Source organism: Mobula hypostoma, unplaced genomic scaffold, assembly GCF_963921235.1.
Source record: "Mobula hypostoma unplaced genomic scaffold, sMobHyp1.1 scaffold_144, whole genome shotgun sequence".
In the NCBI taxonomy this organism is placed as follows: domain Eukaryota; kingdom Metazoa; phylum Chordata; class Chondrichthyes; order Myliobatiformes; family Myliobatidae; genus Mobula; species Mobula hypostoma.
This window is the reverse complement of record NW_026948237.1, coordinates 103,461-117,233: the sequence shown is the minus strand read 5'-3', so window position 1 is coordinate 117,233 and position 13,773 is coordinate 103,461. Positions and strand designations below refer to the sequence as shown.

Below are 13,773 nucleotides of genomic sequence, written 5' to 3'. Positions count from 1 at the left end.
TGAGTGCATGGAATGGGCTGCTGGCGGTGGTGGTGGAGGCGGAAACAAAACGGTCTCTTAAGAGACTCCTGGGTAGGAACATGGAGCTTAGAAAAATAGAGGGCTATGGTTAACCCGAGGTAATTTCTAAGGTAGGGACATGTTCGGCACAGCTTTGTGGGCCAAAGGGCCTGTATCGTGCTATAGATTTTCTTTGTTTCTATGTGTCAATGTTCCCACCGCTATCTCTCCCTCCCTCAACCATACAGGTAAAATATCATCAACACGTTATCTACTGGGGAGGCAAAAGAACTGATGCATCATTACAGTAGTATGCAAGTTTTAAATATATTTAATACGTTTTGGAAAGAGATACATTTACAAAAAGTAGGAAGTTAAGGACTAAAATTTCCACTCAGTAGATTAGTAAGTTATAAAGTGATTTCTTCTAAAATCTAAGCGGCATCGTATCATGTCCAAGACGGAAGAGGCTGGAGCGTAAGTGGACAGGGGCATCAGTGCACTGTAGAGGCGTTGAATCGCCTAGAAACGGCTGAAGCGGTTTTTCTGCAGATCATTGCCAACGTGGACTGTTACCGCCTGCAAGATGAAAAGTGAAAGTTTACTTTCAACTTGGAACTTTGAAAAATTTTCTATCAAAGTATGTACAGTACTGTGCCAAATTCTTAGGGACAGACACACACACACAACCATATATAGAAATAGTGTGCCAAAGACTTTTGCACAGTGCTGTAGTGATTTTATGGATTACACTGTACTGCTGCAAAAAAAATACAAATTTCATTATGTATGTGAGTGATGATCAACCTGATTCTGATGTGGGTCTCTATTGTGGACTGGGAGAGGGGGGATCATGGTTGGGAATAGGGGAAGGGAGAGGCAGTGAGTGGGAAGCACCAGAGAGACATCTGTAATGATCAATAAACCAGTTGTTTGGAATCAAATGGCCTTGCCTGGTGTCTCAGGGCTGGGTGTGTCTGCAACCACGCTATACAAGTGCATTGGCACTCCTCCCCTGCCACCTGTCCCACACCCCTCCCGCGGTGCTCCACCCTCGCCATTCCCAACATTTTTTGCTCCTGCCAGATTTACAAGCTCGCTCTCCACTCCATGTTGACAAATACAGCGCTGTGTGCAAAAGTCTCAGGCACCCTAGCTAGATAGATATGTAACGCTCGGCTCGATCAACTCACGTCCGTCTCGGGGAACTGCCGTAGGCCCTACCAAACTGTGTACTCACGTTTGCGTAGACGCTACGTAATGCACCCCGATATAAGCCCACACTGTAAAATATCAGACAATACACAATGTACAGTTAAGTTACACTTTATAACTCTTTTTGGTGGTGTGGTTAGTGGACACAAAAAAAAAACAAAGGTGCCACTCAGTAAATTTGTCAGTTTTGTGCACCAAATTAAGTCGTTGGAGCTCACACCTCCCCGATCCGTCCACCAACGACCTCCGAACCTCCAACAACCTTCGAACCGTCGAATTCCGGTATCCGCCGTCCCGGAACCGCCGACCGCTCCCGCACTCGTCCGTCCTCTTCACTCGCCTTGAGCAGGTACACAAATTGGGTGTGACATATATATGTGAACAGGGCTTCTTATAATGTCAGGCACTGAACCAAGATGAAAGAAATACATGAATTCCCCAGCTCCACAGAAATATAGTGATAGTTACGACATGAACAAGATTATAGCCTATCACTACACTTCAGTGTATAACTGGTACAATAAAGCATATCATACTTAATTTAATAATATGACAAAGTATTGCATGATTGTACTCACTAATTACCATAAAATATAATTATCAATCAAGTAAAGTAACGTTGTTTGCTTGGAAGCCATAGGGTTGTTAGTGAGAAAAATTTACCTTTGTATTGGTGAGCAGCACAGATGTAGCCTTCCTTCTACGGCTCAGTCAGAGCAGACAGCAGGGCCCGCAGTGCTGAGCAGTGTTCCTAAGCAGGTATCAAAATAACAGAAACAAAGCAAATAAGTTTTTTACACTTTCAGCCACCCAAATTGGAACCAAGTAATCACGTATGAAACAAGAACGTCTGATGAACGATTGGTAAAGCCACGAATATTGGTGAATATTGGTATCAAAAGCGGTAGGTTGGCAACTCTGCCTGGTACCGTTTCTCTCACAGAAATGGTTGGACAGGAAGTGTACCTGTGTGTGTGGATACTCACAATATCCTCACACATCGGGTATTGCATGGTTAGACCAATACAGATCCTGTTTAGTCTTTAAGTATATAAAAAGTGAAAGAAGCTTGAATCTTTACAGAAATTATAATTGTATCTGTACGAATAGAAAATATTGCATTTTGTAAGTGAGAAATGTTAACGGGGAGAACAGCAACCATTTGGGAGGTTTGGAAATGCACTTCGTCTCGTTCATTGCTCACTACTCTTTTTCCTATCAACACAAAGATAAAAAGAGCCTCTTTCCAATCAACTATAGCGGCCGCTGTTAAATTCCCCGCTTGTATATTTTGACATTTTTTACAGAGGTGCCGGAGTGGCACTCTGGTGAGATCCGGCAGCAGTGCACCCCTGGCTGAGGGGTAATAACTGTTCCTGACCCTGGTGGTGTGGGTCCTGAGGCTCCTGTACCTCCTTCCTGATGGTTGAGGGGTAATAACTGTTCCTGACCCTGGTGGTGTGGGTCCTGAGGCTCCTGTACCTCCTTCCTGATGGTTGAGGGGTAATAACTGTTCCTGACCCTGGTGGTGTGGGTCCTGAGGCTCCTGTACCTCCTTCCTGATGGTTGAGGGGTAATAACTGTTCCTGACCCTGGTGGTGTGAGTCCTGAGGCTCCTGTACCTTCACCCTGATGGTTGAGGGGTAATAACTGTTCCTGACCCTGGTGGTGTGGGTCCTGAGGCTCCTGTACCTTCACCCTGATGGTTGAGGGGTAATAACTGTTCCTGAACCCAGTGGTGTGGGTCCTGAGGCTCCTGTACCTCCTTCCTGATGGTTGAGGGGTAATAACTGTTCCTGAACCTGGTGGTGTGGGTCCTGAGGCTCCTGTACCTTCACCCTGATGGTTGAGGGGTAATAACTGTTCCTGACCCTGGTGGTGTGAGTCCTGAGGCTCCCGTACCTTCACCCTGAAGGTTGAGGGGTAATAACTGTTCCTGACCCTGGTGGTGTGGGACCTGAGGCTCCTGTACCTCCTTCCTGATGGTTGAGGGGTAATAACTGTTCCTGAACCTGGTGGTGTGGGTCCTGAGGCTCCTGTACCTTCACCCTGATGGTTGAGGGGTAATAACTGTTCCTGACCCTGGTGGTGTGAGTCCTGAGGCTCCCGTACCTTCACCCTGAAGGTTGAGGGGTAATAACTGTTCCTGACCCTGGTGGTGTGAGTCCTGAGGCTCCTGTACCTTCTACCTGATGGTTGAGGGGTAATAACTGTTCCTGACCCTGGTGGTGTGGGTCCTGAGGCTCCTGTACCTTCACCCTGATGGTTGAGGGGTAATAACTGTTCCTGACCCTGGTGGTGTGGGACCTGAGGCTCCCGTACCTCCTTCCTGATGGTTGAGGGGTAATAACTGTTCCTGACCCTGGTGGTGTGGGTCCTGAGGCTCCTGTACCTCCTTCCTGATGGTTGAGGGGTAATAACTGTTCCTGACCCTGGTGGTGTGGGTCCTGAGGCTCCTGTACCTCCTTCCTGATGGTTGAGGGGTAATAACTGTTCCTGAACCCGGTGGTGTGAGTCCTGAGGCTCCTGTACCTTCAACCTGATGGTTGAGGGGTAATAACTGTTCCTGACCCTGGTGGCACTGAAGGCATTACGCTGACTGCGGTGCTTTACAGACACTTGGATAGGCTGACGGATGATGGAAAATGGCAGGCTGTGCGGGAGGGGAGGGTTAGGTTGATTGATTCATTGATTGAGAGACGGCACAGAATTGACCCTTCCGGCCCTTCGAGCCTCACCCCCCAGCAATCTCCCGATTTAACCCCAGCCTAATCACGGGGCAATTTACAATGACCAATTAAACTACTGACCGGTACGTCTTTGGATGGTGGGAGGAAACCGGAGCGCCCAGAGGAAACCCCAGAGAAAACTCCTGGCGTTCACCGTTGTTTTTACCTGCCATGACTGTTGAGGTCCCTTTGTCTAATCCTGTGTTTTGTGGAACAGGTAGAGCCACCGAGGTGCGAAGCTGGGGGCTCGGAGGACACGCACAGCTTCCCTCTGCTCCTGTCCTCGGTCACCCTCTCGGGATAGGCAGACGCGTTGGGAAACCTCTCGGCAACTCGATTCTGCTGGTGCTCGGGCGGGTTCCTGCAGTCGCGTTCCACGGCACTGTCCCGTAACCAGCTCATGCAGCAGATCCTGTCTGGGGTATGAACTGAATACTTTAGCTATCGGAAAACATTCAAGGTTGTTTAGTGTCATTTTCAGTACCCAAGTGTCAAGGAGAACGAAATAATCGTAACTCTGGATGGGATGCAGGAGATAAATAAAACACACCAAGCCAAACAGAAGAAAATCTGCAGATGCTGGAAATCCAAGGCAACACACAGAAAGTGCCAGAAAAACTCAGCAGGTCAGGCAGCATTTACGGAAAAGTGTAAACAGTCGACGCTTTAGGCTGAGACCCTTCATCAGGACTGGAAAGGAAGGGAGGAGACGTTGAGGGTGGGGGAGGAGAGGAAGAAGTACGAGGTGGTAGGTGATAGGTGAGACCGGAAGAGGGGGTGGGGTGAAGTAAAGAGCTGGGAGGTCGATTAGTGGAAGTGATGAAGGGCTGGGGAAGGGGGAATCTGATAGGAGAGGACAGAAGGCCGTGGAAGAAAGGGAAGGGAGAGGAGCACCTGAGGGAGGTGATGGGCAGGTAAGGAGATGAGGTGAGAGAGAGAAATGAGAATGGGGAATGGTGAAGAAGAAAACTAGAAGTTCGACAAATCGATGCTTAACTCACTACTAAGATAAACTCCATAAGATAAAGAACACAATAATAATAATAATAAAAACACAATAAATATAAATACATAAGATAGCTTATATACACGGATTGATTGTACGTGCATAAAGTGACTCTAGGCACAGGAGTGTCTCAAAATCACAATCATCTTTAATACCATCAGTATATCCCATGAAATTTGTCGTTGTGTGGCAGCAGTACCTTGCAATAGAAAATAAAAACTGTGAATTACAGTAAATATATAAAAAATTAAACAATTAAGTAAGTCGTGCAAAAAGACAAAAATAGTGAGTTAGTGTTCAGAGGTTCAATGTCCATTCAGAAATCTGATGACGGGGGAGAGGCTGTTCCTGAATCACTGAGTGTCTGTACAGAAGGTGACTCTGACAGGAAATGATCAGGTAGTGGTGGTTGGGGGTGTGGGTTAGTCACTGTTTCTGAGTCTGCTGGTCCAGGCGTGGACGCTATGCGGCCTCCTCCCCGATGGGAGGGGGACAAACAGTCCGTGAGCAGGGTGGGTGGGATCCTCCCTGACATTACTGGCCCTTGATGGTGGGTAAGCTCCTGGACCGGCTTCACTCACCCCCCGGTGGCTCGTGGGTGTGGACCCACTTCTGGGGATCCTGTGTTCTGATGTTCGATGTTCTGAGCGTTACTCGTTTGTTATTTCTGTTGTTGGCGTGACTTTGCACGTCTGATGGTCTTGTTTCGTGGGTTGCTTTCTTTAAGTGGGTTCTCTGACATTTCTTTGTTTTGTGGCTGCCTGCAAGAAGATGAGCCTCGAGGCTGTGCACGGTAAGCATACTTTGATAATTACTGTACTTGGAATACATCCTTGATGGCTGGCAGTCTGGTGCTGGTGACGCGTTGGGCACTTAATTGTTTCCTGAAACACTTAATTCAACAACTAATAATTCAGTTTTACTCAGCCCACAAGGCTGTAATAAAATCTAGCACACATTCAGAATTTTAAAAAAATGTTCCTACACAGGGTTTATTAGCCACTTTATTCGGTACACCGGCTCGTAAATGCAAATATCGAACCAGCCAATCATGTGGCAGCAGCTCAGTGCATGAAAGCATGCAGACATGGTCAAGAGGTTCAGTTGTTGCTCAGTCCAAGCATCAGAATGGGGGAAGAAACGTGATCTAAGTGACTTTGACCGTGGAATGATGGTTGGTGCCATACGGGGTGGTTTGAGTATTTCAGAAACTGCTGATCTCCTGGGGATTTTCAAGCACAACAGTCTCTAGAGTTTATAGAGAATGTTGTGAAAAACTGAAAAACATCCCGTGAGCAGCAGTTCTGTGGGTGAAAACACTTTGTTAATGAGAGAGGTCAGAGGAGAATGGCCAGAGTCTTAGGCACCCTAGCTTGCGCGCGCTCTCTCTCTCTCTCTCTCTCTCTCTCTCGATATATATATATAGACTTTTGCACTGTACTGCACACGTATAAATGAACTTGAATCTTGAACCTTGAGAACAGCTGACAATCTCTCTGGCTATCCATCCCGTAGGATGATGACGGTTCCTTTCAGTCAGTTAGTGGGGTTTGATATGTGCATCCTGGAGTGACTGTACAGGCCGATCCTTGACGGGCACTGCTTGCCACATACTTGGCAGGTGAGGCCTGGAGGGGCAGCAGGGGCAGGAGCTCTGTTGTGCTGCTTCCTGTGCCTTTCCTCTGTAGCCTCGTTGAGCTTGTTCTCAGCAGCGTCCACACCTTTCCTGATGGCGTCCCTCCACTGTGAGCGATCTTGAGCCAGATCCTCCCATGTTGATGGGCCAATGTCAGCTTTCTTGAGGCTCCTGTGCAGAACTTCCTTGTACCGTAGTCGCTGGCCTCCTCGTTTTTGGGTACTACTGGACAGTTGGCCGTACAAGATGTCCTTGGGCAGTCTTCCGTCAGGCATTCTGACAACATGTCCTGCCCAGTGCAGTTGGGCTGACATCACCAAGGTTGAAACTGCTGGCATTCCGGCTCGAGAGAGGACCTCGGTATTGGAGACCTTGTCTCGCCGGGTGATCTTCATCAGAGAACGTAGGTGACGCTGCTGCAGTTGGTCAAGCTGGCGAAAGTGTCTCTGACATGGGCACCACGTCTCACATCCGTATAACAAGGTTGATATGGCAACGGCCCTGTGTACCTTGCACTTGGTGGCCAACCTGATGTTTTGTGACCAAACTCGATCTTTCAGCTGACCGAAGACAAAGCAGGCTTTTCTGGTTCTTGACTCAGTCTCTACATCCAGAGAAGCTGAGGATGTGATTATGCTGCCCAGGTAGCAAAACTTGTTGACAGCATTGAGACAAGTGTCATCAAGGAGTTCAGTTGGTTCTTTGTAGCTTCAGCCAGGAGCTGGTTGGTACAAAACTTCCGTTTTCAGGCTGATTGTCAGTCCGAAGCTTTTGGCTGCACTGGTGATCTCCTGTAAGTCTTCGAGAGAGGGGGCAACCAGTGCACAGTCATTAGCAAACTGTAGCTCATGTGCCACCATGTCCCTGCCTTTTGATTTTGCTCTCAATCTTGCGAGGTTGAGGAGCCCGCCATCAGCACTCGTTTGTAGGAAGACCCCTGACTTCAGGTCTGATGTGGCATCCTAAAGAACAGCAGCGAAGAATGGTCCAAACAGAGTAGGAGCCGGAACACAACCCTGTTTTACGCCGTTGCTGATGGAAAATGGGTTTGACAACTCACCACACATGTTGATGCGGCCTTCCATGCCTTTGGGGAACTGACGGATGATGTTGGTTAGGCATGGGGGGGCAACCGAATTTTGGCAGGAGCTTCCACAGCTGACAATACTCTGAATGTGATCTGAAGGTTATGTTTCCCTTACTTCGAGGTTCAAAGTTCAAAGTAAGTCTATTTATGAAGTACATATACGCCACCATATACTACCCTGAGATGAACTTTCTTGCGGGCATTCACAGTAGGACAACGAACTGCAGCAGAATCAATGAAAATCCACACACAAAGACTGACAAGCAACCAACGTGCAAAAAAAAACAGACAAATAAATAAATAGTACCAAGAACACCAACTGCAGAGTCCCTGAAAGTGAGGAACCTCATGTTTTGAGTTAATTAATTAATTTATTTGATGTTATTAACATACAGTGTGGAGTAAACCCTTCCGCTGTGCCACCCAGCAATCCCCTGATTTAATCCCAGCCCAATCACAGGACAGTTTTACAACCACCAATCAACCTACCAACTGGTAGGTCTTTGGGCTGTGGGAGGAAACCAGAGCACCCGGAGGAAACCCTCGCGGTCATGGGGAGAACATACAAATTCTCTACAGGCAACGGCTGAAATTGAACTGGGGTCGCCAGTACTGTAAAGTATTGCGCTAACCACTACGCTACGGTGTTGCCCCACGGAATCCTCATGCAAATCCAGCAGAGTTTGAACAGTTTTGTAAATAAGGAAGGAGAAGGGGAAAAATTGCAGTGTCCAGATGTGCAAAGCTGATGGAGACCTGTCCACACAGACTCAAGGCTATAATTGCTGCCAAAGATGCATCTATTAAATAGTGACTTGAAGGGGAAAAATACTTAGGTAGTCAATTGTTTTGTGTTTAATAATTGTAATTAATTTAGAGCACTTTGTAGAGATCTGTTTTCACTTGGTCACAAAAGCGGTCTTCTCTGTTGATCGGTGTCAAAACAGCCAAATTAAATCCACTATGATTCAGTGTTGTAAAACAACAAAACATGAAAACCTCCAAAGGGAACGAATGCTTTTTTAGAGGCATTGTACACACAATTGCTGACAAGCAACCAACGGGCAAGAGAAGACGAACTGTGCAAATACAAAGACTAAACAAGTAATACTGAGAACACAAACTGTGGAGTCCCTGCAAGTGAGGAAACCCAGATTTCGAGTTTAGAAGGCTAAAAGGTTGTATTCCACTTACTGTAACCCCAGCAGTTGCAACAGGAATCACGCTGATCCCGAGGTGCATTTGAAATCTCCTCAGTGACACTAACGTGCCCTGCAGCATCAGTCTGTCCGGAACAATTCACATTGCTTGCCAGGCCCACTTGGCTGCGGTTGCGTTTCAGGACCTTAGACAACTTCTTGATGGCCTTCGAGGCGGCACGCGGGTTGCCCGTTGCGCTCAGCGTCTCTCTAGCGGCCTTTTGCCCTCCCTGGGGGAACGCCTGGGCCTCGAGGCCACCTTGGCTCCTGGGCTGACTCTGGACCTCAGGGAGGAATTGCCTCGAGCTCCCATTCTGCTCTGTGCTTTCGGCCGGCAGCGTGCTGCACGCGTCCGCTGGTTCGGTTTCCTCCCCAACAACTGTGCTCTTCTGGTCAAGCTCCTCGAAGATCTCCGACTGGGTATTCTGAAGAAAACAGAAATATAGATGAAAGGTTTAGAACACAGAATGTTGCAGGCCATTCAGCCCACAATGTTGTGCTGACCTCATAACTTATTCGTAATAAATCTTAGCAACAGAATTAGGCCACTTGGCCCTCCGAGTCTGCTCCACCATTCCTTTATGGCTGATTTATTGTCCATCTCAACCCCAGCCTTCTGCCTTCTCCCCGTAACCTCTGACACCCTTACTAATCAAGAGCCTCTTAACCTTCATTTTAAGTACACCCAATGACTTGGCCTCCACAGCCGTCTGTGGCAATGAATTCCACAGATTCAGCACCCTCTGGCTAAAGAAATTCCTCCTCATCTCCGTTCTAAAGGGATGTCCTTCTTCCATCATGGCTGATTTATAACCTCAACCACATTCTCCTGCCTTCTCGCCATAACCTTTGATGCCCTGACTAATCAAGAGCCTATCAAACTCTGGTTTTAAATATCCCCAATGACTTGGCCTCCACAGCCGCCTGTGGCGATGAATTCCAGATTCACCACCCTCTGGCTGAAGAAATTCTTCCCCATCTCTATTCTAAAGTGACGAACCTAATTTCTGAGGCTGCACTGTCTGGTACTCCACTCTCCCACTTTCAAAAACATCCTCTCCACGTCTGCTCTGTCTAGACATTTCAGTCTAACCTGACTGAGATATTTTAAAGAAAAGGCACGGTGTTGGATCAGTTTAATGTTTTTGGGAAATAACCCATTAGTATCTGTTCAAAACTCGGACAGTTTCTTTCAGGATGGGCAAAGCAGTAACTGCATTTGCCACCTGGAAACATAAGGGGAAACTTTTTCACTCAGAGGGTGGGGAGAGTTTGGAACAAGCTGCCAGCATAAGTGGTGCGTGCGAGCTCGGTTTCCACGTTTAAGAGAAGTTTGGATAGGTACATGGATGGTAGGGGATATGGATGGCAATGGTCCCGGTGCAGGTCGATGGGAATAGCCGGTTTAAAATGGCTCGGCCTGGACTAGATGGGCTGAAGGGCCTGTTTCTCTGCCGTATTTTTCTATGACTCTCCGACGCCGCAGGAATCTTCTACCTTGTGGGAATGGAGCTTTCCCAACTGCTTTTACTCCCACCACCCCCCCACCTGGGCATGGGGTTAAAAACCCAGAGCTGCAGAAACCCCAACAGAAGCTCCATCCCTGGGAGAGGAAGGATCTGCCAAGAAGATGGGCCACACCTGGGAACAGGTTGAAAGACTCCCAGGATGGAGGACTCTGGCGAGCTGCTGTCAAAGGCCTGTGCCCCAGATGGCGTTAGTGGTTCTGTAAGTTGGTGTTCGCTCCCCACACTGCATTCTCGATCCAGCCAAGTCACTACAATCAGGGGGCCGGTTCAGGCCGAGCAGTGATGGGACCACTGAACAGACTCTCTATACACTGACTGGCCTGATCTCAAATAATAACAAGGCAGCCCACACAGAAGTGGTCATCACCCTGACACAGTGGTGTCAAGAAAACAACCTCTCCCTCAATGTCGCAAAAACAAAGGAGCTGGTTGTGGACTACAGGAGGAATGGAGACATCAATTGACATCAATGGATCTGGGGTTGAGAGGGTGAACAGCTTCAAGTTCCTCGGTATACACGTCACCGAGGATCTCACGTGGTCTGTACATATCAGCTGTGTGGTGAAAAAAGCACAGCAGCGCCCCTTTCACCTCAGACGGCTGAAGAAATTCGGCATGAGTCCCCAGATCCTAAGAACTTTCTACAGGGGCACAACTGAGAGCATCCTGACTGGCTGCATCAGTGCCTGGTATGGGAACTGTACCTCCCTCAATCGCAAGACTCTGCAGAGAGTGGTGTGGACAGCCCAGCACATCTGTAGTTGTGAACTTCCCATGATTGAGGACATTTACAAGGACAGGTGTGTACAAAGGGCCTGCAGGATCATTGGGGACCCAAGTCACCCCAACCACAAACTGTTCCAGTTGCTACCATCCGGGAAATGGTACCGCAGCATTAAAGCCAGGACCAACAGGCTCCAGGACAGCTTCTTCCAGCAGGCCATCAGACTGATTAATTCACGCTGACACAACTGTATTGACTGTACTGTTGTATAACTTACTGGACATACTATTTATTACAAATTACTACAATTTACACATTGCACATTCAGACGGAGATGTAACATAAAGATTTTTACTCCTCGTGTATGTGAAGGATGTAAGAAATAATATTCAATTCAATCAAATTCAATTCCTCCTCTCACTGGGTCAGTGAGACGGGCTGGCAGCTGCTCTTTCCACACCTGTTCGCTCCCCTGTCGTAGTTTTTCCCGTGACCCTGTCGCGTGCACTATTTCTGTTCATTTCCATCTTACAGACCGTTCTCAGGAACTGAACCCTGTCTTAACCCTGAGAGAGCCTGTCAATGCATGGGATCCTATAAGGGTCATAATGCATCCAGTCATTGGGTGGTGAATCTGTGAAATTTGTTGCCACAAGACGGCTGCGGAGGCCAGGTCATTGGGTATATTTAAACCGAAGGTTGGCAGGTTCTTGATTAGTCAGGGCGTCAAATGATATGGGGAGAAGGCAGGAGAACAGGGTTGAGAGAGATAGTACATCAGCCACGATGGAATGGCAGAGCAGACTCAATGGGCCAAATGGCCTAATTCTGCTCCTATGTCTTATGGTTTTACAGAGGCCAAAAAATGCATGAAGTCTGCTCCAGTTTCTAGTATTTTCTAAAATTTTGTCATTTTGAAATGAATTTTATAAGCTCAATGGTAGAGTATTTGAGTACAGATTAGCAGCCAAAGAGTCATTTAATTCATAAATAGGCCTTTCAGCACATTCAGGCCGTGCCAATTTATTAATCTGTCGAGTCCTGTCGTCCAGCACCTGGACTATAGCCATCCCTACCCTCCCATCTATGGACCCATCCAAACTTCTCTTCAATATTGCAATCTAACCACAATTTACCACTTCCGCTGGCAGCTCATTCCACACTCTGAGTGAAGAAGATTCCCCTCAGGTTCCCCCTGAACACTCACCTTTCACCCTTAACCTACGACCTCCAGTCAGTGCCACCCAACCTCAGTGGGAAAAGCCTGCCTGCCTTTACACTATGGATACTTCTCATCATTTTGTATACCTCAATCAAGTCTCCCCTCCACCTCCTACGCCCCGGGGAATGAAGTCCCAAACAGTTCAGCCTTTTCCTATAACTCAGGTCCTCAAGTCCCTGTAATCGTGGTTGGCATTAGGGCAAAGGGACCGATAGCTCTGTGACTATGACTTGGGCTTTCTGTTGACACAGGCCTTGGTCAATTCAAATTCTCAACTTGCCTATGTGTGATTGAGAACATAGATCATCGAACACCACAGCACAGTGCAGTCCTTTCACCCACGATGTTCTATCAACTTTTAACCTACTTTAAGGTCAATCTAACCCTTCTCTCCTACTTAACCCTCTATTTTTCCATCATCATGTGCCCATCTAAGCATTTCCTAAATGCCCCTAATGTATCTGCCTTTAGCACCACCTGTGACAGGGTGTTCCATGCACCCACTACTCTCTGCCTCTATCATCCCCTCTATATTTCCCTCCTATCGCCTTGAAATTATGCTTCCTGGCATTTGCCATTTCTGCCTGGGAAGAAAACTCTGGCTGTCCAATTGATCTGTCTTATACACTTCCATCAAGTCACCCCTCATCCTTCTTTGCTCCAAAGAGAAAAGCCTCAGCTGGCTAAACCTATCTTCACGAGACATGCCCTCCAGTTCAGGCAGCATCCTGGTAAATCTCCTCTGCACCTTACCTAAAGCTTCCACATCCTTCCTGTAATGAGGTGACTGGAACTGAACAGAATACTCCCAAGCGTAGTCTAACTAGGGTTTTGTTAGAGCTGCAACATTACCAGTAGAGGTGGGTATTCATCTCCCGCCTCCTGCTGCGCCAGGTCTTTGGCCTCTTTCAGAGCTTGGGGCTCCAGTGGGACCAGATCTTGAAGCTGCTGCTGATCCCCGTCTTCGGCCTCTTGTTTATCCAGGACTTGGGCCTGCTGTTGGAACTTCGGACCATCGGCCTCCGGTTGGTTCACTGCCTCACTCACAGCATTTCCCTCTTGTGCTTCAGCAGGGATCTCCGATGGAACCTCTGTCTGCTCCTGCTTCTGGCCTGGTTCTTTCTGCTCTGCTTGGGATTGGATCTGGAGCAGCGAGCAGTGTTCTGTGCCATCGGCCTTCTGTTCAGAAACCAGCTCTGGCTCAACATCTGCTCTGCCTGGAGACAATTCACAGCTGTGGCCCACGTTCTTCTCCTCCCAGCTGCCTGCTCGCTGGCTTGGGCTGGAGACAATTCCTAGCACTTGGCTGGTCTGAAGAATACAGAAGAAAAAAACTTTGACAACAGCTGGCATTTTAAAACACTCAGTAAAAAACAATCTTGGCAGCCAGTGTCAGATGAACTTCCTGAACTTGTGACGCTCAGAA

The 13,773-nt window shown here is 47.8% G+C and overlaps 1 protein-coding gene across 1 annotated transcript in view; it reads right to left on the bottom strand.

Moving 5' to 3' along the window:
• Positions 1-344: 344 nt before the first annotated feature.
• Positions 345-13,773, bottom strand: part of LOC134342106 (tubulin polyglutamylase ttll6-like) — a 70,013-nt gene continuing 56,584 nt past the window's right edge. The window contains exons 11-14 of the mRNA XM_063040041.1: positions 13,200-13,658; positions 8,868-9,297; positions 4,111-4,360; positions 345-1,966 (exon numbers count right to left, since the gene is read on the bottom strand). Of these exons, the coding sequence (XP_062896111.1) occupies positions 1,927-1,966; positions 4,111-4,360; positions 8,868-9,297; positions 13,200-13,658 (1,179 nt within the window). The 3' untranslated portion in view covers positions 345-1,926. The remainder of the gene's footprint in view (positions 1,967-4,110; positions 4,361-8,867; positions 9,298-13,199; positions 13,659-13,773) is intronic.